Genomic DNA, 24,860 nt, shown 5'->3' with positions numbered 1-24,860 from the left:
TAAAGAGGAAGAGGAGGGAGGCCTCCCTGGGGCAAGAAGAACAGGGACCACTAGGGTTGCCCCAAAGGTAAGGAGGAGGCAGAATCCCCCAGGGCGACGAGGACAGAGAGCACCCCTGTCCCCTGCAAAGGTGAGGAGAATGGAGTCCAGCCACTGTCCCCCCAAATGAAAGGAGGATGGGGATACCTTGGCCCCTCCAAATGGGAGGAGGACAGAGATAACCCTGGCCCCACATTTGGGATAGGAGCACAGCAATCCCCCCGATCCACCCCGTGGGAGAGGAGGATGCACAGCCCGGGGTTGTCTCTGTCCCTCTCCTACCTGGGGAGTCCTGGGGGGGTCTCCAAGCCGTTCTTGCCTGGGAACGATCAGGGGGTGGGGATGGTCTCTGTCCCTCTCACCCACTCGGTGCCCAGTGAGGGTCTCTGTCCATCTCCCCTTGGGATTCTTGGGAGGTGCTTGTGGGGCTTTGGGGGTGTCTCTGTCGCTCTCACCCCAATGGTGCTTGGGCAGGGTCACCCCAGGGGTGAGAGGGACAGAGACCCCCCCGGCCTCCCCAGGTATGAGAAGGTTGGAGAGCCCCTGAGCACACTCAGCAGTGAGAGGGACACAGAGCTCCTGCTCCCCAGCCCCGCACAAGCATTCCCTGGGGCGAGAGGGATGGAGATGCCCGAGCATCCCCAAGGGTGAAAGGGACAGGGACACCCCTCGGGAATGCCCTGGGATGAGAGGGACAGGGACAACCCCTTGGGAATCCGCAAGGGTGACAGGGACAGGGACACCCCCTCAGGAGTGCCCTGGGGTGAAAGGGACTGGGACAACCCCACCGAGCCCCTCCCCTGCACCCCCCAGCACGAGAGGCACACAGAGACCCCTTGAGCATCCCCTGGGCACCGGACAAAATAAACTTGGCAGAAATCAAACTTAACTCTACACAAAATGCTTTGAGCAATGTTTGCTCTTCCCACAAGTCACTTGTGATGAAAACACAAACAAACCCCAAGCATGAATGAACCGACAGCACAAGCAGTTATGGTGGCAATTCAAAGGTCCAGCGGTTCCCACACAGCTCCAGCTCAGCTGCTGGCAGGTTCCTGTAAAAGAAAAGTGAAAAGTTCAGCCCGGTACAGATGATTTAAAGGAAGGATAAACTCTGTGTAGCTGTCACAGAGGTGGCAGGGATAAAGAGAAAAATGATTCTCACATTTGGCAAAGGCCCCCAGGCTGTGAAAGAGAAAAGGGGGGAGAGCAAGGGAGGGACAGAGACCTCCCCTGGGGAGGGGCGAGTGTGACACTGTCCCCTGTGTGTGTGGCCTTCCTGGGGTGGGGGTTTCACACCGGAGCCAGTCTGGGTAAGGGGGGTGGTGTTCACTCCCCCTGGGCAGGGGTTACCCCCCACCCCCAAACTCCCCTCCTACCCCCTTGGTTGGGGGATGGAGGTGCAAACCTGGCCTCAGCAAATGGGTCAGGGCTGATTTTCAGGACAGCCATGGCCTTGGCTTTCTGGTGGATTCATTTGTTGGGGAAGATGAAACAGGAAAGCCTTATAAATATGATTGCCTGACAAAAGATTTTGGGAATATGAAAACTACAGGCGACATCGAAATGAAAGCCACCTTTGAAATACCAAGTCTTAGTTACTGAACAACTGGAAAAGAATGGTATGGCCGACTGAAGGTAATCCCCTCTTGACTGAACAATACTCTCTGCTTGCAGGCAGGTCCAAGGGTCAGAGCAGACCCTACTAGCTCAGCAGAAGGGGTCCAAAGAGTAGTTTTTAGAAGTTAAGATGTAACACTCTATGGTAATATAAGAACTCTTATACGCTGTATGTAAATGCTATAGGATTTGTATCTTGTATTAGATTGGTTAGTGACAATTAGAATATTCAGTACAGAAGATGATTTATTGTATTGTAACCAGGACTTCACCATTCCATTCCATTCCATTCCATTCCATTCCATTCCACTCTTACACACTCTTATTACTTCTTCTTCACTCTCATTCCTCTCGCTCTCTCTCTCTCCCTTACCCGCTTACTCTCTTGCTCTCTTGGGCCTGCTCAGAGCTGCCAGCTGTGAGCTCTAAGCAGTGCCCCTATACCCACGCCCTTTGCAATAAACCGCATGTCCCAAGATCTGCTTATAGAGATCTCCCGTACATAACCTACATTCATTCTCCTCCCTCAGCCTTGTTTCCTTCTCCCTAGACCTGAGATCCCTGGGTAAGAGTCCCCCTTTCCCTGATCTCAAGGTCCCTTAGCTCAACTTGCAGCCCAAAGTTCCCCTCAGAAGGCACATTCAGGGACAGGGGGGCTTGGGTGGTCACAGCTCCTTTATACAGTTCTGCCATAATGGGCAAAAAGCCCTTCCTGACAAAGTTTCAGCCGTGAACCACAACATTTCAGTCTCTCGGCAGCCCCCAGAGCATCCCCCGTGTTGCCAGATGGAAAATCCTCTGTGCCGGGTGGGCTGCCACAAGGCTCATTCCTCAAACCTGTCTTGGGGCTGAGTCAGGGATGCAGTATCCCATGATGGTTTGTGCTTAGCGGGTGGGAAACTACTGTTCCCGTGGTGGTGTTTGTTCTGTTCTGCTCTCTCTGTATTTTATAGTAAAGAGCTGTTTGTCCTTTTCCTGCATTTTTGCTTGGGTGCCCTGTAATTTTAGAATTGGATCCACGGGGATCATCAGGGCACTGCTGGGCCCCATGGAACCAAGGGGCCGGTGTGCTTCTGAGTGGCCCCATGGATCCAAGGAGACCATTGTGCTCCTGCAGGTCCTCATGGAGTCGCAGAGTCCATTGTGACACTGCTGGGCCCCGTGGAGCCAAGGACACCTTTGTGACACTGAGGGGCCCCGTGGAGCCAAGGACACCTTTGTGACACTGAGGGGCTCTGTGGAACCAAGGGAACATGGAACAGCTCTGGCTGGCTTGGCCTCCTGGGGGCCACGGGACAGCTCCAGCTGATCTTGGAATGTTGAGAGTCACTTCTCATCTGCCCCTGGAGCTCTGGGGCTCCGTGCTTTCCTTCCTATGGAACAGATCCGTCCTTCTCCTCCAGGGGCCATGGCCAAAACTGAGATTCCTCTTCCAAATTTCTGTGTATCCAAGGACTGTTCCCAGATGAAACGTGCCAGGACAATCAGATCTGCCTGCCTTGACCTCCCAGGGACCCCCTCTCCTCTGCCTTCGTGACACTGAAGTCTGTTTGGCGTCAGGCTGTACCGCACGCAATCCCGCTTCCTTCGGGGCTGCTGTTGCCCCTGTGCCCACTGCCCCGCAAAAGAACAGGCTGCCCTGTGGGGGAACAAATGCAGCATCTCCTGGGGAAAGCCTCAGCGAGGGCTCAGTTTGCCGTTGGTCATTGCGGTGACTGCAGGAAACGGACACCCCACCATGGGGCATTTCTTGGTCAGCTCCAGACATAAAGAGTGGGAAACTGTCTGAGACTCGGGTTGTGGCCTCGAAGCCGCCACTGTGGTTTGCAGGGATCTGCAGGGTGGCACGGCCCTGGCTGTGCCCGGGAGCGCTCACTTTGGAGGTGGTGTCAGATCTGATGGGGACAAGGGGTACCCTGTGGGGCTGGGGGTGGCCTTGAGAGTCTCCATGGCACTGAGGGGGAGCTCCATTGATGGGGGTTGGTGTCCTGGGCTGAGGGATTATAGGGGGTTGGGAGAGCGGTACCTGGCTAGGGGAATGCGTGGCAGGGAACAGCAGTGACCTCTCGGCCCAGTGTGTCCTCCAGAGCCACCGTTTCCACCCTGTCTCTTTCCCCATCCAAACTGTTCCTGTGCTTGCCTACATTTTTGGGAGTCTGTCTCCATGGCCATCATTTATCACCTGGGGACAGCTCCTCCTTTGGGACAGGAGGTGGGTGCCCCCCGGTGTCATCCCTCCCCCCTTCCCCAGCCATCACCCCAAAGGTGCTCAGGGCCTCTGGGGAATGGGCAAAGATTCACTGGGGACAGGGGCAGGAAGACCATGGGGGGTGTCCCCAAACTGGGCACTGTGCGGGTCCCAGACGGGGACAGGACTCAGTGGGTGGGAGGAGCGGGGCTGGGCTGGGCTGTGCCCAGGCTGGGGGGATGTGTCCGAGGTTCCCCGAGCCCTGTGGTGTGGGGGTGCATTGGGGGCCCCTCCGTGGCCTGTGGGGGTGCAGGAACCCCCCACCCATTGGTGCTGTTGCTGCCGGTTCTGGGTGTCTCTGCTGTGCCGTGTGTCACAACAACTCCTCCAGCTGTCATTTCGTGTCACCGAGGGGCTGGATGCCACTTGCATGGCCCTGGGGACAAGAGGAGAAGACTGGGGACTGTCACTTCCGATGGAAGGAGAGAGAGTTCCACATTTTGACTGAGCCCCACGAGGGCCAGTACAAGGTGAGACCCCAAGCAGTGGAAGCTCAGCTCCCCATGGCAGGCACAGCCGTGGACTGGAGATCCCCACAGGCTCCGAGGACACACAGAGGTGGGGAACTGTAGCAGGGGGGGGTCCCGGGAGCAGGGGAATCCAGCCAGAGTCACGATACGAACACCGATACGATTTGAGCATTGTGCTCCTCTTTTATTGTCCGGTTACACCAAGTTATACTTTCTCCAAAGTTCACGCCCCTTTCCCATGAGAAAGCCTCGAAGCAGCGAGGGAGCTGACCAGTGCATACTTTTTCCCAAGGCTGTTCAAGGCTGCCAGCGAGCAGGTGCCTTGAAAGCCTGTTTTCAGCCGGAGGCACCATCAGGGGTACTTGTGCAACAGCCCTGGGATGCCCAAGCTCTCCTGGGGTATCCTGTATTCCACAAGGAATTCCTCTACACAACCCCCGTTTTCTTTTTGGGCAACCCAGGTCTGGTCGATGATTTTTTGAAGCCCCCCTTTAAGGCAAAAAAAAAAAAAAAAATACACCCAAGTGTTATTAAACCTAAAGTAACTACAAATAGCAATTGTCAGCCTTCTACTACCAAGGTACGCAGCTATCCGGTGATACCCAGACCCTTAAGCCAATCTCCAATAGGGTCGTCTGTCTCCTGAAGGATGTGTAGGCCCCTCTGGAGGTCAGAGGGGTGCTTGTGAATTGGGACAGAATGGTCAGAAAGATTCATACAGCACATACCCTGGAACTCTTCACAGCCGTGGCCGTGAGCTAGTAGTAGAAAATCAATTACAAAAAATCGATTTTGTAATACTGTATGTCTAACACTAGGAACATCTACGCTTAACTCATCAAGCATCTGCGAAGTTATGTTTAACTTATCCCTCTCCCAGCAAGCAAGTTGATGCAAAATAGCATGAGCCTTGGCTGCTGAAGCACCAGGTAAAAACATAGATGCTAGCCAAATGAACTGCCTTCACTCGATCTAAATGGGTGGACAGCTGATTGAAAATGTCCGCCAATGCTCTTGTCTCAAGACAGTCAAAAAACAATTTCTCACTCTACCTCTGTGTTTGGTGCTATACCCAAAAATATATGCAACTCTCCTTCTTAGTTTGGCCTTTGGAGAGGGTTCTCCGACACCCACCACAAGTCACTAGCAACCACCCAGGGCAGCTGTTCCATTCGCCCAGGGTCTCGCTACTTCTCCTGCTACGGAGAGTGGTGGATCTGGCAAGTCCTCAGCTCCCTCACTCTGCCACGTCTGCAGCCTCTCCCAAGGCTTTTTGGGACAGAGGTCCCAGAGTTCCAGCTGTTGAAGTAGTGGCATCACTTTCCTCAGGAGCTGATGCTGACTGCGCCTTCTCGCTTCGGGGTCCTGTAGCACGGCACCACTTGCTGGGCACCCCTCTGGTCAGTGCTGCGGCGATGACTTGTCCCTGTTGTCGCAGGACATTCTGCAGTGTTGCAGTAAAGGCAGTTGTTTGAGATGACTGTTCTGAGTGGGCAGCACGTACGAGCATCTCGTCTACACCTGCTCCTTGGGACAGCGTGGCAAGAATTGTCTTAGTTTGTCTATTAGCATTTTCAAAGGCAAGTGTTTGGAACATTTGCTCTTGGAGCTCTTCAGAGAGCTCAGTTGCATCCTTTAAGGCTGCTTACAAATGGTCAATGAACTGACCATATGGCTCTGAGAGCCCCTGTCGGACTCCTGCATACGGGGGAGACTTCTTCTTTTCAGGTACTGACAACAAGGCTTTGTGGGCAAGAGTCTGTGACAACTGATGAATGACTACGGGCATGGTCAGCTGTGTCACCGTGGCTCCATAAGCCCCGCTCCCAGTTAGCATGTCAGCTTAGAGTGCATACAGTGGGTCTTGTGTGTCACTTTGATGTTTGCTAGCTTCTTCTTGTGCTAGCTGTTTCCACGTTCGCTCGCAGAGCAGGAACTGAGAAGGGGTTAATAACAACTGTGCGATGCTGATGCAATCATTAGGACACAGGACATCTGCTGTAAAGATAAACTGCAGAATGCTTCGTGTAGCTTCAGACCGCGAGCCATGCGTGGTGACCGTTTGCTTGGCTTGCTGCAAGATCTTCCAGTCATGGGGTTCCCACTTTGCAGTGTCCCCTTGTATGTGTACAGGGCAAGCGAGGGCATTCACTGCTTGCCAATCACCCTCAATGATTGCATCACGGATAACTCCATTCCATCTCTGTCGCAATGGGTCAGTCCTCCCTGTTGGGGCTGATGGAAACGACGGCTGCACCTCCTCTGGCGGGAAGGGAGGGGCTGTAGGCACTGTGCCTGATTCTCCCGACGGGAACATAGGAGCTCTGGGTGCTAACTTGACCGGTGAGGCCACGGGACGCCATGGTGCTGATGGTGTAACATCACAAGCTTTGGACTCTAGCGCATCTTGCCGTGTAGATAAGTCAGCAAGCTTTTTGATTACTTCTTGCATCATTTCTTGGTGCTTCTCCCCCTCTTGGGGCTGGCCCCCGGCAGCCCTGGCTGGCTCTGGCTCTGCAGGCGACGAAACCGCAGAAGCCGCTTCACTGCCGGATGTTGCTCCACTGTCTCGCAGAGGGGGGTTGCGCTCTGCCGCTTTTGGCCAGGAGTTAGGACCACACGACTGCTCTGCCGCTTTCGGCCGGACACCAGGACCGCCTGTTCCTCTTTGGCCCGCCTGTGCCCCGCCCCCTGAGTCGGGCGGCTCTGTTTCCGCGTTCGCAGCCATTTCTCTCTCAGCCGTCGGAGGGATACCATCCTGCCCTGCTGAGTCCAGCAACTCCCGCAGTGAGTGGACGGGTGCTGCTGTGCCTTTAATCGGTCTTCTCACGGCCAGCCTGAAGAACTGTGCTACCCTGGACTCTGCTCTGGTCTCTGGCCGCTGCTCCATAAGACCCCCGTCTGTTTCTTTCCCGGAGCTGCTACTCTCTAAAGCCGCTGTGCCAGCCGCAGCCACTGTCCTCTCTGTTTTCATCTCTGCGAGAGTGCCAGTTACTGCCCTCCAGGTTAAGCCGAGAGCTTTAGCTTCTTTAGCTTCCTTTCCTCCCTCAATCATGGACAGCCACAATTTATATCCAACTTCCCCCCACGCTTCGGTTGAGAACAAAAGCAAAATGTAACTCAATAATCCATGTTCCCGGGCCCACGTAATGAGGGCATTCAGATCTTGGTCTTTTACGATTTCGCCTCTCATAGAGAGAATATTAGCTAGGAGTCGAGGTCCTGCTTCGTAGTCCATAGCTTCTGTGCTGCGGGTATTCCCTCGGCCACGCGAAAATACGATCTCCGGCCACTCGGCTTTGAGGTTTAGCCCCCGGCTTTACTCAGCTTTGGGACTTATCCCCCGGCTTTCTATTCTGCTTTGAGACCGGGCCCCCGGCTTTACTCGGCTTTGGGGCCACCCGCTCTGGTTCCCCTGGCTCCGCCGCACCGATACGATGAAATTCAGAGTCTTACCGCATTGAAGCAAACCTGCCTGAAGCAAAACTCACTCGGGTCCCTGCCGTTCGGGCGCCATGTGTAGCGGGGGGGGTCCCGGGAGCAGGGGAATCCAGCAAGAGTCATGACACGAACACCGATCCGATTTGAGCATTGTGCTCCTCTTTTATTGTCCGGTTACACCAAGTTATACTTTCTCCAAAGTTCACGCCCCTTTCCCATGAGAAAGCCTCGAAGCAGCGGGGGAGCTGACCACTGTATACCCCTTCCCAAGGCTGTTCAAGGCTGCCAGCGAGCAGGTGCCTTGCAAGCCTGTTTTCAGCCGGAGGCCCCGTCAGGGGTACTTCTGCAACCGCCCTGGGATGCCCAAGCCCTCCTGGGGTATCCTATGCCCCTGTTCCACAAGGAATCCCTCTACACAGTATTACAAAATCGAGCAGCCATTGATTTTCTACTACTAGCTCACGGCCACGGCTGCGAAGAGTTCCAGGGTATGTGCTGTATGAATCTTTCTGACCATTCTGTCCCAATTCACAAGCACCCCTCTGACCTCCAGAGGGGCCTACACATCCTTCAGGAGACAGACGACCCTATTGGAGATTGGCTTAAGGGTCTGGGTATCACCGGATAGCTGCGTACCTTGGTAGTAGAAGGCTGACGATTGCTATTTGTAGTTATTTTAGGTTTAATAATACTTGGGTGTATATTTTTTGCCTTAAAGCGGGGCTTCAAAAAATCATCGACCAGACCTGGGTAGCCCAAAAAGAAAACGGGGGTTGTGTAAAGGAATTCCTTGTGGAATACAGGATACCCCAGGAGGGCTTGGGCACCCCAGGGCTGTTGCAGAAGTACCCCTGACGGGGCCTCCGGCTGAAAACAGGCTTGCAAGGCACCTGCTCGCTGGCAGCCTTGAACAGCCTTGGGAAGGGGTATACAGTGGTCAGCTCCCCGCTGCTTCGAGGCTTTCTCATGGGAAAGGGGCGTGAACTTTGGAGAAAGTATAACTTGGTGTAAGTAAACAATAAACTGGAGCACGATGCTCAAATCATACCAGTGTTCGTGTCGTGACTCCGGCTGGTTCCCCTGCACCCGGGACCTCCCCCCCGCTAAAAGGATCCACCCCCAAATTTCCGGATATCCAAGGATTGCCCCCAGACCAAAGCTGCCATGAGGGACAGGTCTGGCTGCCCTCGCCCGTAGCGGCCACCTCTTATCTTCTTCCCAAACACCTGGAATTTGTGTTTTTCTTGCACACGGAAAAATCCCGTCCTTCTCTCCAAGGCGCCTGTGGTCAAAATTGGGATTCTGCCTCCCAAATTCCTGATATCCAGGGGTTGCTCCCAGACAAAAGCTGCCAGCGGATCTCAGGTCCAGTGGATCCCAGAGCCACTGTTCTCGACTCCGGTAGATCCCAAGCCCAGCGGATCCCAACCCCGGCAGATCCTGGATCTGATCCCCGACCCAGCAGATCCCAACCCCAGCAGATCCCAACCCTGGCAGATCCTGGATCTGATCCCAACCCAGCAGATCCCAACCCAGCAGATCCCAACCCCTGCAGATCCCGGATCTGATCCTGACCCAGCAGATCTCAGGTACAGCAGATCCCAAGTTCAGCAGATCCCAGATCCAGGAGATCCCAGATCCAGAAGATTTCAGTTCTGGATCACGCCAGACCCAGCAGATCCCAGTTCCAGCAGATCCCAAGCCCAGCAGATCCCAGTCCCCATCCATCCCAGTTCCAGCAGATCCCAGATCCCGGAGATTCTGGGTCTGAATCATCCCAGACTCCATCCATCCCAGACCCGGCAGATCCCAGATGTGCGAGATTCCAGTTCCGGATCATCCCGGTGCCTATCCATCCCAGATCCCGGAGATTCTGGGTCTGGATCATCCCAGACTCCATCCATCCCAGACCCGGCAGATCCCAGATGTGCGAGATTCCAGTTCCGGATCATCCCGGTGCCTATCCATCCCGGATCCCAGAGATTCCAGTTCCGGATCATCCCGGTGCCCATCCATCCTGGATCCCAGAGATTCCAGTTCCGGATCATCCCGGTGCCCATCCATCCCGGATCCCAGAGATTCCAGTTCCGGATCATCCCGGTGCCCATCCATCCTGGATCCCAGAGATTCCAGTTCCGGATCATCCCGGTGCCCACCCATCCCAGACCCATCAGCTCCCAGATGCCAGAGATTCCAGTTCCGGATCATCCCGGTGCCTGTCCATCCCAGATCCCGGAGATTCCAGTTCCGGATCATCCCGGCCCCGTCCATCCCAGACCCGGCCGATCCCAGATCCTGGAGGTTCCAGTTCTGGATCATCCCGGTCCCTGTCCATCCCAGACCCAGCAGATTCCGGATCCCAGAGATTCCAGTTCTGGATCATCCTGGCCCCCGTCCATCCCAGACCCGGCCGATCCTGGATCCCTGAGATTCCAGTTCTGGATCACCCCGGCCCCGTCCATCCCAGACCCGGCCGATCCCGGATCCTGGAGGTTCCAGTTCCGGATCATCCTGGTGCCTGTCCATCCCAGATCCCGGAGATTCCAGTTCCGGATCATCCCGGTCCCCGTCCATCCCAGACCCAGCAGATTCCAGATCCCAGAGATTCCAGTTCCGGATCATCCCGGCCCCCGTCCATCTCGGATCCCGGAGATTCCAGTTCCGGATCATCCCGGTGCCTGTCCATCCCGGATCCCAGAGATTCCAGTTCCGGATCATCCCGGCGCCCACCCATCCCAGATCCCAGAGATTCCAGTTCCGGATCATCCCGGTGCCTGTCCATCCCGGATCCCAGAGATTCCAGTTCCGGATCATCCCGGCCCCCGTCCATCCCAGACCCAGCCGATCCCGGATCCTCCCTCCCCTCCTCGGCCCCTCCCCCAAACTTGACCCCGTCCTGACCACGCCCCTCATTAGCATCTCATTTGTACAAGAAATCCTTAATTTCCCCCAAAACACCCCCCAAATCCCCCAGGACTCCTGCAGAGACTGCAGCCCCTCATTAGCATGTCATTTGCATAAGAACTCCTTAATTTCCCATAAATCTCCCCAAAACACCCCCAGAGACCCTCCCTGTGCCCTTAATTTGCATCTAATTTGCATAAATGTGCCTTGATAGCCCCCAAATCCACCCAGGCCCCTCAAGAAACCATCCCATGCCCCTCATTAGCATCTCATTTGCATAGATACTGCCCAATCCCCCCAGGACCCCTGCATAGTTTGTTTGCAGACCCTCATTAGCATCTCGTTTGCATAACTCCTCTTAATAGCCCTAAAACTCATCCAGAGACTCTCTCACACCCCTCATTAGCATCTCATTTGCATAATCCACGCACAGCCCAGAATTGGCCAATCAGTACACGGCGCCGCCAGGATCCACCAATCCTCATTGGCTGCCTTGGCCCGGCACCGCCCACCGCAGCCATCTTGTGGGCGGGGGCCTCAGCAATGTCAGCCATATTTGGGACGTGCCCTTTATTCTGGTGGCCATCTTGGGGCGTGGTCTCGGCGCCATTTTGTGGGCGTGTCTTTTGCGCTGCTGGCCATCTTGGGGGCGTGGTTTGAGCCATCTTGGGGGCGTGGTTTGAGCCATCTTGGGGGCGTGGTTTGAGCCATCTGGGGGGCGTGGTTTGGGCCATCTTGGGGGCGTGGTCTCGGCGGCAGAGGCGGCCATCTTGGTGGGCGTGGCCAGCCTCAGTTGGCCACTTCGACGTCCCCCATGGGGAAGGCCCCGGTGTCGTCCCCGGGGCGCAGCCCCCGCCAGCGGGAACCACCTGGATGGGGCCGAAAACGGAAGATTTTGGTGCGAAAAGATCCATTTTGGAGAAAAAAACAGGAAGTTTTGGGGCAAAGAAACAAATTTGGAGCAAACTGAGGACTTTTGGGGTGAAAAAAGGAGATTTTGGGGTTAAATTGGGCGATTTCGGCGTCGAGCTGAGGTGGTTTGGAGACAAAATGAGACAAGTTTGGGGGGAAATGGGAAATTTTGGGGCAGAATGGGTGATTTTGGGGTAAAATGGGAGATTTTGGGGTAAAAAGGAAATTTTAGGCTCAAAATAGAGAATTTGGGGTAAAAGTGGGCAATTTGAGAGCAAAAAAGGGCAATTTGGGGGTGATTTGGGGCTGAAAATTGGGAGTTTAGGGGGGGAAGGTTTTGGGTGGGGAGGAAAGTGAGAAAAATTGGGGTGAAAATGGGAATTTTGGGGGGGAAAGTGGTGATTTGGGGGGAAATGGGGAATTTTGGGATCAAAATGGGAGATTTGGGGATGAAAATGGGAGATTTGGGATTGAAATGGGCGATTTGAGGACAAAGGAGCAACATTTGGGGCTAAATGGGTGATTTTAGCCAAAAAATGAGAAATTTTGGGTGAGAAGAGCTGTATTTCGGGGTTAAAAGGGGCATTTTTAGGGCAAGGGAGACTTTTTTTGGTGAGAAATTTGGGAATTTGAGGGTCAAAATGGCAATTTGGGGACAGGAGAGGACAATTTGGGGGCAAAATGGCCAATTTTGGGGTAAAATGGACATACTGGAGTTTAAATTTGGGGCAAAATGGTCAATTTTTGGACCAAAGAGTTCGATTGGAGGGTCATAATGGGCGCTTTCAGGGCAAAAGGGTCAATTCTGGGGTTAAATGGACAAATTTGGTTTAAAATGGGTGATTTGGGGATAAAAGAGTCAATTTTTGGGCTGAAATGGGGAATTTCGGGCCAAAATGGGGAATTTGGGGGCATTTTTGGGGTCAAAATGGGCGATCTGGGGGTCAAAATGACCAACTCCAGGGTTAAAACAGGAGACTGGGGGGAAATTTGGGCTGAAAATGGGAAAATTGGTGTCCAAGTGGGCGATTTGGGGGCAAGAGAGTCAATTTTTGGACTGAAATGGAGAAATTTGGGTTAAAATTGGCACTTTGAGGGGCAATTTGGGGCTCAAAATGGGCAATTTTGGGGACAAAAGGGTCAATGTTGGAGTAAAAGAGAATTTTGGGGTAAAAATGGACAATTTAGGGGCGATTTTGGGGGAAATTCTGGCATAAAATGGACAAATTTGGGTCAAAATGGATGATTTGGGGGTCAAAATTAGCACTTTGGGGGCAAAATGGGCAATTTTGGAGTAAAATGGACAATTTTGATGTAAAAATGGGCAATTTGGGGGCAAAAGAATGCATTTTTGGACTTAAGAGGACAATTTTGGGGTCACAATGGGCAATTCGGGGAAAATTTGGGATAAAAATGGGCAATTTGGGGGCAAAAGGATCAATTTTGGGACTAAAATGGAGACCTTTGGGACAAAATGGACAATTTGGGGATGAAAGCGTCAAAGTTCGGACTAAAATGGAAAAATCTGGAGGTAAAAATGGGCAATTTGGAAGCAATATTGGGTCAAAATGGGCAATTTGGGGACAAAAGGGTCAATTCTGGAGTAAAATGGGGAATTTGGGGTCAAAATGGGAAATTTGGGGACAAAAGGGTCAATTCTGGAGTAAAATGGGGAATTTGGGGTCAAAATGGGAAATTTGGGGACAATTTTGGGGTCAAAATGGACGATTTGGGGGACAAAAGGGTCAAATTTTGGACCACAATGGAGAAACTGGGGTCAAAATGGGCATTTTGGGGTCAAAATGGGCGATTTTGGGGCAAAGAGCCAATTTTGGGGTAAAATGGACAATTTTGGGGTTCAAATGGGAAATTCTGGGGCAAAAGGGTCAATATCGGATTTTGAAATGGGAAATTTGGGGACGATTTGGGGTCAAAATCCTCCCCTCCCCCCACTGACCCCTCCTCCTCCGGCACAGCCAAGCAGCCAATAGGAGCCCCAGCAGCAGCACGGCCACGCCTACGACGACGCCGATGACCAATGGGAGGAGCCCAAACTGAGCTGGGGCTGAGAAACCCCCCCCCAAAAAAATTGGGTGAGCAAATATCCCAAAGACCCCAAGAAACCACTCCAAAAAAAACCCTGGGTCAGAAAATACCCCAAAACCGCCCCAAAAAAACCCTGGATGAGCAAATAACCCCCCAAAACCAAAAACTCCCCCAAAATCCCCCCTGGATAAACCAACACCCCCCCCAAAACCCCCAAAACCTCCCAGGTCAATCAAGACCCCCAAAACGCCTCTGGGTCAACCCTGAAAACCCCAAAACGCCCAAAAAAAATCCCCCCCTCAGACCCTCCTGCATCAACCGAGAACCCCCCGAAACCCCCCAAAAACCTCCCCAAAAAACCCCCAAAATCCCCCAGGTCAACCAACACCGCCCAAAAACCTCCCCCCAAAAACCCCTGCTCATCAAACACTCCCAAAAATTCCCCAAAAATTCCCCAGTCAACCAAATCCACCCCACTAAAAAAAAAAACCAAAACCCCAAAGCCCCTCAAAAAACCAACAAAACCCAGTTCAGGAAATGCCCCCCAAAAAACCCAAAATCCCCCAAAAACCCCAACCCTCCCCCGTAAAAAACAAAAAAACTTCCCCAGGTCAACCAATACCCCCCCAAAAGACCCTAAAAAACTCCTCAACCTCCCCCATGTCAACCAACAGCCCCCCAAAACCCCCAAGATCAACCAAAAACCGCACCAAAACCCTCAAACCCCCAAAGTTCCCCCACAAAACCACTGGGGCAGCCAACAGCCCCCAAAAACCACAACTTCCCCCCCAAAACCCCGTGAGTCAACCAATACTTTCCCCCAAAAAAACCCCAAACCCCAGGTAAACCAAAACCCCTGAAAATCAAAAAAAATTCCCCCCACATTGACCAAAATCCCCCCAAAAGATCCCAAAACCTCCCAGGTCAACCAACACACCCCAAAAACCCCCAAGATCAACCACCCCCCCCCCCCCCCCAAAAAAAACCCCAAACCCCCAAGGTGAACTGAGAAACCCTAAAGTCCCCCCCCACAAAACCACCACATTAACCAAAACCCCAGAAAATCCCCCCAAAAGCCCTCCAAAAGATCCCAAACCCCCCCAGGTGAACCAAAACCCCCCCAAAACTCCCCCTGGGTCAAGCAATACCCCAAAAACCTCCCTAAAATCCCCCCAAACGCCTCGTGGTGACCCCAAATTCTGGACACCCCAATCCTGACCCCAATTCTGGCCTCATTACCCCACCCCCCACCCCAAAATTCTCCATTTTCCCCCATTTTCGACCTCCTCAAGGTCCCCCACCCCAATTTTGGGCCTCACCAGGGGCGGGGAGGGTGACGGTGGCGCTGGGTGGGGACAGCACCCAGCGGCCGTCCAGCTCCTCCTCGTACTGGCAGCTGAAGTGTCCGGCTCCGGCCGCGGCCGCAGAGGGGACGGGGATGGAGATTTCGGCCAGGGGGCTCATGGTGGTCTCGGAGCCATCGCGGTAGAAGCGGAAGCGGCGCTGGGCGTCGCCGGAGGGGGAGGGGACGAGGCAGGTGAGGGAAATTTGGGATTCGGAGCCGTCCGGAGCGTCCGAGGGAGGGGACAGGAGGAGGATGGGCTGGGAGGGAGGGCCTGGGGGACACAGGAAGAGTGTGGTCAGTGGGAGTGGTCAGTGGGGTGTGGTCAACGGGAGTGGTCAGTGGGGTGTGGTAAATCAGTGGGGTGTGGTCAGTGGGGTGTGGTCAACGGGGGTGGTCAGTGGGGTGTGGTAAATCAGTGGGGTGTGGTCAGTGGGGTGGGTGAGGTCAATATGGGATGTGGTCAGTGGGGTGTTGTCAATGGGAGGGGTGTGGTCAGTTGGATGGGGTGTGGCCATTGGGGTGGGTGTGGTCAGTGGGGGTGTGGTCATTGAGAGCAGGTGTGGTGGTCATTGGGGTCACTGTGACCAATGGGAGGGGAGTGGCCAATGGGAGGGTTGTGGCCAGGGGGTGTGGTCAGTTGGGGGTGTGGTCATTGGGCTGTGGTCAGTTGGGGTATGGCTATTGGGGTGGGTGTGGTCAGTGAGGGTGTGGTCATTGAGAGCGGGTGTGGTGGTCATTGGGGTCACTGTGGCCAATGGGAGGGTTGTGGCCAGGGGGGTGTGGTCAATGGGGGTGTGGTCATTGGGCTGTGGTCAGTTGGGGGTGTGGTCAAGGGGAGGGGTGTGGCCATTGGGGTGGGTGTGGTCATTATGGACAGTGTGGTCAGCGAGGGTGTGGTAATAATGGGGTGTGGTCACAAGGCTGTGGTCATTTGGGTGGCTGTGGTCAGTGGGGGTGTGGTCATTGAGATAGGTGTCATTTCAATGGGTGTGGTCATTGGGTTGGGTGTGGGCAATGTGGTGGGGCGTGGTCATTTTGTGGGCATGGGCAATGGAGTGGGGCGTGGTCATTGCAGGGTGGTCAGTGGGGGTAGTCAGTAGGGTGTGGTCAATCTGGGTGGTTAGTGGCAGTGGTCAGTGGAGTATGGGCTTGGGGTGTGGTCAACGGAGGTGGTCAGTGGGGTGTGGTGAATGGGAGGGGTGTGGTCATGGGGGTGTGGTCATTGAGGGAGTGGTCAGTGGGAGCGGTCATTGGGATGTGGTCAATGGGTGTGGTTAATGGTGGTGGTCCATGATGGCGGTCAATGATGGTCATTGAGGATGTGGTCATTGTGTGGGTGGGGACATTGAGGGTGTGGCCATAGGAGGTGGGTGTGGTTAATGGGGGGGTGGTCATTGGGGTGGGGATGGTCAGTGTAAGGGGTTGGTCAATGGGATGAGTGTGGCCATAGGAGGTGTGTGGTCAATGGGAGGGGTGTGGTCACTCAGGTCTGGATGGGGTAAAAGTGGGAGAGGTGCTGAGTGTGGCCGGAGGGGGAGGGGACGAGGCAGGTGAGGGAAATTTGGGATTCAGAGCTGTCCAGAGCGTCCGAGGGAGGGGCCAGGAGGAGGACGGGCTGGGAGGGAGGGCCTGGGAGACACGGGAAGGGTGTGGTCAGTGGGGGTGGTCAGTGGGGTGAGGTCAACAGGGGTGGTCAGTGGGGTGTGGTAAATCAGCGGGGTGTGGTCAGTGGGGTGGGTGTGGTCATTGGGGTGTGGCCAATGGGGTGTGGCCAATGGATTGTGGTCAATGGAAGGTGTGTGGTCATTGGGGTGGGTGTGGCCAGTGGGGGTGTGGTCATTGGGGGTGTGGCCAGTGGGGTGTGGCCAATGGGGTGGGTGTGGTCATTACAGTGTGGTCAATGGGAGTGCGGTCATTGAGAGTGGTCAATGGGGGTGTGGTCATTGGGGCTGCATGTGGTCAGTATGGAGGTGTGGTCAATGGATGTGGTCATTGGGGTGGTCCAAGGGGATGTGGTAAATGGGGGTGGTCATAGGGGGCGTGGTCAGTGGGTGTGGTCAGCGGGTGTGGTCAGTGGGGGTAGTCAATATGGGTGGTCAGTGGGAGAAAGGGCATGGAGGGTGTGGTCAGTGAGAGTGTGGTAATAAGGGGGTGTGGTCATTAGGGACGATGTGGTCAGTGGGGTGTAGTTAATGGGTGTGGTCAGTGGGTGTGTGGGCATTGGGGTGTGGTCATTGAGTGTGGTCAATGGGGTGGTCAGTAGGAGGTGGTCAGTGAGGTGTGGTCAATGAGGGTGGTCAGTGGGGTCAGTGTGGTCAATGGGGGTGTGGGCATTGGAGTGTGGTCAATAGGATGGGTTTGGTCATATGGGGGTGTGGTCATTGGGGTGGGTGTGGTCAATATGGGAGTGTGGTCAGTGGGGTCTGGTCAGTGGGGTGTGGTTAATGGGGCTGGTCAGTGGGTGAGCGGGCATTGGGCTGTGGTCAGTGGGGTGGGTGTGGTCAATGGGAGTGTGGTCATTGAGTGTGGTCAATGGGGGTGGTCAGTAGGAGGTGGTCAGTGAGGTGTGGTCAATGGGGGTGGTCAGTGGGGTCAGTGTGGTCAATTGGGGGGTGGTCATTGGGGTGTGGTCAGGAGGGTGGGTGTGGTCATTGGGATGGGTGTGGTCAATGGGAGAGGCGTGGTCAATGTTGGGGTGTGGTCAATTGAGGTGGGAGTGGTCAGTTGGGAGGCCGTGGCCAATGGTGTGGTCGTGGCCACGCCGATGAATCCCAGTGGCCAAACCTCCCCTCCCAAATCCACCACTTTTCTCCCCAAAGTCCCCACCTACCCCTGACCACCACGACCACGCCCCGGCTGGGCGGGGCCTCCACCCAGGCCCCGCCCACCTCCTCCTCCACCCGGCAGCTGAAATTCCCGGCGAGTTCCTGGGAAATCTGTGGGAAGAGCAGCTCGGCGCCGTCCCTGGTGTCCCTGGTGTCGCCGGTGCCCGATGTCACCTCGGCCCCATCCCAGAAGAAGCGGAAGCGCCGCCGGAAGTCGTCCCGGGGTGCGGCGCAGGTCAGGCGGAGCCGGTGACCCACGGCCACCACGCCCGAGGGCGGCTCCACGGACAGATGCGGGGGAGGACACGGATCTGGAGGGCGGAGAAATTGGGGAAAAAACCCTTGGAATCGTCAATTTCCTTTCTGTTTGGGTTGGGTCTAAAAAGACCTAAAAAGGGCTGGAAAATTTAATGTTTTGGAGGGGGAAATGGAGAAGATGGAGAGGAACCACCCAAATTTTCCTCAAAATCCCAATTTTTGTCATCTGGCAAAGGTTGGGGACCAGCTGAATGGTCCCGGAGGTTCCACAATGACCTTGCTTGGATTGGGCTTGGTTTGGGTCAAAATGGCCTAAAAATGGCCCCAAAATTCAATGGTTTGGAGGTGGAAATGGAGAAGATGGAGAAGAACCACCTAATTTTTACCAAAATCCCAAATTTTGGGTGGCGCAAGGAGTGTTGGAACCACCCAGAGGGTCCTGGAGGTGCCACCATGACCCTGCTTGGGTTGGGCTTGGATTGGGTCCAAAAAGGCCTAAAAATGGCCCCTAAAAACTTCAGTATTTTGGAAAAATTGGGAAAACCCCTTGAAATCCTCAATTTTGGACATTCAGGAGTTTTGGGGTCATGACCTAACCATGGCCCAACCATGGCCCAACCATTGTCCAACCATGGCCCAACCATGACCCAACCAAACACAACCACAGCCCAACCATGGCCCAACCATGGCCCAACCAAACCCAACCACGGCCCAACCATTGTCCAACCATGACCCAACTGTGGTCCAACCATGGCCCAACCATGACCCAACCACGGCCCAACCAAACCCAACCATGGCCCAACCATTGTCCAACCATGACCCAACTGTGGTCCAACCATGACCCCAACCATGGCCCAACCATGGCCCAACCATGACCCAACTGTGGTCCAACCATGACCCCAACCATGGCCCAACCATGACCCAACCATGACCAAACCATGGTCCAACCATGACCCAACATTGACCCAACGAAACCCAGCCATGACCCCACCATTGTCTAACCATGGCCCAACCATGACCCAACCAAACCCAACCAAGCCCAACCACGACCCAACCATTGACCCAGCCATGGCCCAACTATTGACCCAACCATGAACCCCCATTGTCTAACCATGGCCCAACCATGACCCAACCAAACCCAACCACGACCCAACCATTGTCCAACCATGGCCCAACCATTGACCCCACCATGACCCAACCATGGTCCAACCATGACCCCAACCATGGCCCAACCATGACCCAACTGTGGTCCAACCATAACCCAACCATGACCCAACCACGGCCCAACCAAACCCAACCATGGCCCAACCATTGTCCAACCATGACCCAACTGTGGTCCAACCATGACCCCAGCCATGGCCCAACCATGGCCCAACCATTGTCCAACCATGGCCCAACCATGACCCAACTGTGGTCCAACCATGACCCCAACCATGGCCCAACCATGACCCAACCATGACCAAACCATGGTCCAACCATGACCCAACATTGACCCAACTAAACCCAGCCATGACCCCACCATTGTCTAACCATGACCCAACCATGACCCAACCAAACCCAACCATGACCCAACTTTGGCATCTCCTCAACCTCCTCCAAACCCAGCCCTGAGGTTGCTCCATGCCCATCCCTGAGCCTGGAAAACACGGATTTATCCCCAAAATCACCTTTGACGATGACCTGGATGGCGTCACTGGCGTAGGACTCGATCCAACGGCCCTCAGTCATCTCCTCGTAGCGGCAGCTGAAATTCCCGGTCTGGTTCAGGCCACTCTTCTCCACCTGCAGCCGGGTGCCGGCGCCTCCGGAATCTTCCTGGATCCCGTCCGTGACCTTGAGTTCCCCCTGGAAGAACCCAAATCTCCTCTCGGCGTCACCCGGTGGGGCCGCGCAGAAGAAGACAAGGGGCTGCCCTTCAATGGTGACACTGGAAGGTGTCACCGTCAAGTTGGGTTTGGCTGGACGATCTGGTGGGAGAAGAAGACCCAAAGTCGACATTGGACCTCAGTTGGGATGAATTTGGGATAAAAACGCCCCACTGGGGGGAAAAGTCAACGTTGGACATCAACGGGGATGAATTTTGGGATAAAAATGCCCAATTAGGTGGAAAAGTCAATGTTGGAGCTCAAGGGAGATGAATTTGGGATAAAAATGCTCCGTTGGGGGGAAAGGTCAACGTTGCATGGGAAAGCCGAGTTTGGACCTCAATAGAGACAAATTTTGGGATAAAAACGCCCCCATTGGGTGGAAAAGTCAATGTTGGGCCACAACAGGGGTGAATTTGGGATAAAAACACCCCCGTCGGACCAAAACCCAACATTTTGGTCAACAGGGATGAATTTTGGAATAAAAATGCCCAGTTGGGTGGAACAGTCAATGTTGGGCCTCAATGGGGACAAATTCTGGGATAAAAACACCCCCATTGGACCAAAGCCAACATTTTGGTCAACAGGGACGATTTTGGAGACAAAACCCTCAAAACCCCAACACGGGGAGGTGACACCCGAGGTGTCCCCAAACCTTGGACGTTGATGACCACAGCCTGGCTCTTCAGGGACTGGGTGGAGCTGTGGGATCCCCGGAAGACAGTGTAGGAGCAGGTGTAGGAGCCCCCGTCCTGCGGGCCGGTGATGTTGAAGGTGTGGACAAAGGTCCTCTTGGACGACCGGAAGTCCGTGACCAAACCGGGCATCCTGGAAAAGCGGAACCCTTGGATCCTGTCCTTGCTCGCCGGCGCGGTGCAGATGATGGACATGGTGTCACCGATGAGGAACCGTGGCTTCACCGGCATCACCGAGATGTTGGGGGCGGGGGGATGGAGGTCTGGGGAGGAAAAAGGGATCAAAAAAGCCTAAAAATGGCCCAAAAATCCGTATTTTGGAGATGAAAGTGGACGAGGAACCACCCAGTTTTTCCCAAAATCCCGATTTTTGGTGTCTGGAGGAGGTTTGGAACCACCCAGAGGGTCCTGGAGGTGCCACCATGACTCTGCTTGGGTTGGACTGGGATTGAGTTTAAAAAAGCCTAAAAATGGCCCAAAAATTCCACATTTTGGGGGTCGGAGGAGGTGGGAATGGAGAAGATGGAGAAGATGGAGAGGAACCACCCAATTTTTCCAAAATCCCGATTTTTGGTGTCTGGAGGAGGTTTGGAACCACCTGGATGGTCCTGGAGGTGCCACCATGACCCTGCTTGGGTTGGGCTTGGATTGCGCCAAAAAAAGCCGAAAAATGGCCCAAAATTCCACATTTTGGAGGTGGAAATGGAGAAGATGGAGAGGAATCACCCAATTTTTCCCCAAATCCCAATTTTTGGTGTCTGGTGGAGGTTTGGAACCACCCAGAGGGTCCTGGAGGTGCCACCAAGCCTGGGGAGATTTTGGGGTTTGGATTGGGTGTAGAAAGGCCTAAAAATGGCCCAAAATTCAATATTTTGGAGGTGGAAATGGAGAAGATGGAGAGGAACCACCCCATTTTTCCCCAAATCCCCATTTTTGGCAATTGGAGAGGTTCCACCATGACCCTGCTTGGGCTGGGCTTGGATTGGGTCAAAAAAATCCTTAAAATGGCCCAAAATTCCAGATTTTGGAGGTGGGAATGGAGAAGATGGAGAGGAACCACCCAGTTTTTTCCCCAAATCCCCATTTTTGTGGGAAATTTGTGTTACCTGAAGGTGTCACCCATGGGAAAAGGATCGGAAGAGAGGCTGGAAAAGAGGAGAAATGGGAAAAGTGAAAAAAAAATGGGGAAAAGGAGAAAAAATGGGAGAAAGGAAGGGAAAGAAAGGGAGGAAAAGGGAAAAATGTGAAGGGAAAAGTGAAATAAAAGAGAGGAAATGATAGGAAAAAAGGGGAAATGGGAGGGAAAAATGGAAAAGGAAAAATTGGGAATAAAAGGGAAATCAAGCAAATTATTAATTAATTAATAAATTAATTAAAATGGGAAAATGGAAGGAAAAAGGGAAATTGCAAGGAAATGAAAAGTAAAAGAAAATTAAATGAAAAAGGAGGAAATTGGGGAAAAAATGAAAGAAAAAGAGAAGGAGGAAATTTGGGGGGAAAAAATGAGGAATTCAAAGAAAAAATTACCTGGAAAAGAAGAAATGGAAAATGAGAGGAAAAAGGGAAAAAAAGGAAAATTTAAAGGGTAAAAAAAAGAAGAACGGGGATGGAAAAGAAAGGGGAAAAGGAAAAGGTGGGAAAAGGGGAATTAAACAGGGAAATGAAATTAAAAATCAAGTTAAAAAATTTAAATTGAAAATAAAGAGAAATTTAAAAGAATTAAAAATAAATTAAACATTAAAAATTAGAAATAAAATTTACAATGGAAATTTGAAAAATTTAAAAAGGAAATGAAAAAGAAATTTGAAGAAAAGGAAATAAAACTGAAAGAAAATGAAGAAATAAAAGAAATTTGAAAAGAAAAGAAATTGAAAAATGACAAGAAATTAAAAATTAAAAAGAAATTAAAATAAAAGGAAATAAAAAATAAAGAGAAATTTTAAAAGTCAAAGAAATTGAAAATGACAAGAAATTAAAAATTTAAAGAAATTAAAAGTAAAAGAAATTAAAAATAAAAAGAAATTAAAAATAAAAGAAATTTTTAAATTAAAAAAAATTTAAAGAAATTTAAAAATAAAAGAAATTTAAAAATTAAAAAAATTTAAAGGCATTTAAAAATAAAAGAAATTTAAAACTAAGAGGAATTAAAAATGACAAGAAATTAAAAATTAAAAATTAAAGGAAATTAAAAAATAAAAGAAATTTTAAAATAAAAATTAAAAAGAAATTCAAAATTAAAGGAAATTTAAAATAAAAAGAAATTTTAAAAGTATAAGACTTTCAAATTACAAGAAATTAAAAATTAGAAAGACATTTAAAATTAAAAAGACGTTTCGAAATTAAATTAAGAAATGAAAGAAATTGAAAATTAAAAAGAAATTAAAATTAAAAGGAAATTAAAAAATAAAAAGACATTTAAACATTAAAAGAAATTTAAAATTATGAGAAATCAAAAATTAAAAACAAATTTAAAAATAAAAGAAATGAAAAATTTAAAGAATTAAAAAGAAATTAAAAATTAAAAAGAAATTTTAAAATAAAATAATTTTAAAATAAAAAAATTAAAATTAGAAGAAGTTGAAAATTTTAAAATTAAAGGAATTAAATAATAAAATAAATTTTAAAAGAAAAGAAATTTTAAAATAAAAATTAAAAAGAAATTAAAAATTAAAAGGAAATTTCAAAATTAAATTTTAAAATGAAAGAAATTAAAATTAAAAATGAATTGAAAATATAAGGAAATTAAAAATAAAAAAAATTTAAACATTAAAAGAAATTTAAAATGATGAGAAATTAAAAATAAAGGAAATTAAAAATAAAAAGAAATTTAAAAATATAAGAAGTTTAAAATGACAATTTATTAAAAATAAAAGGAAATTAAAAATAAAAGAAATTTAAAAAGAAATTTTTAAAAAAGAAATTTTAAATTCTGAGAAATTAAAAATTAAAATGAAATTTAAAAAGTAAAAAAAATAAAAATTTAAAAGAAATTAAAAATAAAAGGAAACTAAAAATAGTAGAAATTAAAAAGAAATTAAAAAGAAAAAGGAAAATTAAAGGAAATTAAAAAGTAAAAATAAATTTAAAAGAAATTTAAACATCAAAAGAAATTAAAAATAAAAGAAATTCAAAGGAAATCCAAAATAAGAAGAATTAAAAAATGGAAATAAAGTAAAATAAATTTTAAAACAAAACTAAAAACGGGAAAAAATTTGAAAGTTAAAAAGAAATTTTAAAATAAAATAAAATAAAAAAGAAAAAGAAATTCAATGAAATTTTCAAATAAAAGAAGGAAAAAGTCCAAGAAAAAACCCCGAAATGGGTCCGAGGGGATTTTAAAAAGGGGGAAATGGGGAAAAAAGGAAAAAAGGTGGAAGAAAGGGAAAAAAATGGGGGAAAACCAAAATATGGGGGAAAGTGAAAGGAACGGGGGGGAAACGAGGGGAAAATGGGGGAAAAGGCAAAAAAATGGCAAGAAAAGCATTAAAAAATGAGATTTTAGGGGAAAATAAAAGAGAATTGGGGAAAAAAATGGAGGAAAATGGAGCAGGAGGAAGAGGAGAGGTTGGGATGAAGGGAACGGAAATGGGGGAAAAAGGGAAAATCGGGAAAAATTGGGAAAAAAGGGATGGAGGAGGAAGAGTTGGGGTAATGGGCACAGAAATGGGGGAAAAAGGGGAAAATTGGGAAAAATTGGGAACAAAGGGATGGAGGAGGGAGAGGAGGAGTTGGAATGAAGGGCACGGAAATGGAGGAAAAAGGGGGAAAAAAGGGGAAAAAGGGATGGAGGAGGAAGAGGAGGAAGGGGAGGAAGAGGAGTTGGGGTAATGGGCACAGAAATGGGGGAAAAAGGGGAAAAATGGGAAAAAAGGGATGGAGGGATGGAAGAGGAGGAGTTGGGATGAAGGGGACGGAAATGGGGAGAAAAAAGGGGAAATTGGGTAAAGGTGGATGGAGGAGGAAGAGGAGGAAGAGGAGGAGGAGGACAATGGGAGGGGTTGGGGTGAAGGTCACGGAAATGGGGAAAAAAAGGGGAAATCGGGGGCCAAAAATGGGGATAGAGGAGGAAGAGAAGGAAGAGGATGAGGAGGAAGAGGAGGGGGACGGGAGGAGTTGGGATGAAGGGCACGGAAATGGGGGGAAAAAAGGGAAAATTGGAGGACAAAAATGGGGATGGAGGAGGAAGAGGAGG

At 50.9% G+C, this 24,860-nt stretch overlaps 1 protein-coding gene across 1 annotated transcript; it reads right to left on the bottom strand.

Annotated features, from left to right (window-relative positions):
• Window positions 1-11,112: 11,112 nt before the first annotated feature.
• On the bottom strand, window positions 11,113-21,819 carry LOC125319089 (alpha-1B-glycoprotein-like). The gene is made up of 7 exons (XM_048290035.1): window positions 21,775-21,819; window positions 20,629-20,931; window positions 19,776-20,075; window positions 17,856-18,161; window positions 15,000-15,296; window positions 13,592-13,699; window positions 11,113-11,591 (listed from the first exon to the last, which is right to left on the bottom strand). The coding sequence occupies exons 2-7, from the start codon at window positions 20,897-20,899 to the stop codon at window positions 11,512-11,514; spliced, it is 1,362 nt and encodes a 453-aa protein (XP_048145992.1). The 5' UTR covers window positions 20,900-20,931; window positions 21,775-21,819; the 3' UTR covers window positions 11,113-11,511.
• Between the last annotated feature and the right edge of the window lie 3,041 nt (window positions 21,820-24,860).

The sequence above is a fragment of the Corvus hawaiiensis genome, chromosome 35 (genome assembly GCF_020740725.1).
Source record: "Corvus hawaiiensis isolate bCorHaw1 chromosome 35, bCorHaw1.pri.cur, whole genome shotgun sequence".
NCBI lineage: Eukaryota > Metazoa > Chordata > Aves > Passeriformes > Corvidae > Corvus > Corvus hawaiiensis.
Note: the sequence above shows the minus strand (reverse complement) of the source record. Positions and strands in the feature narration are given on the sequence as shown.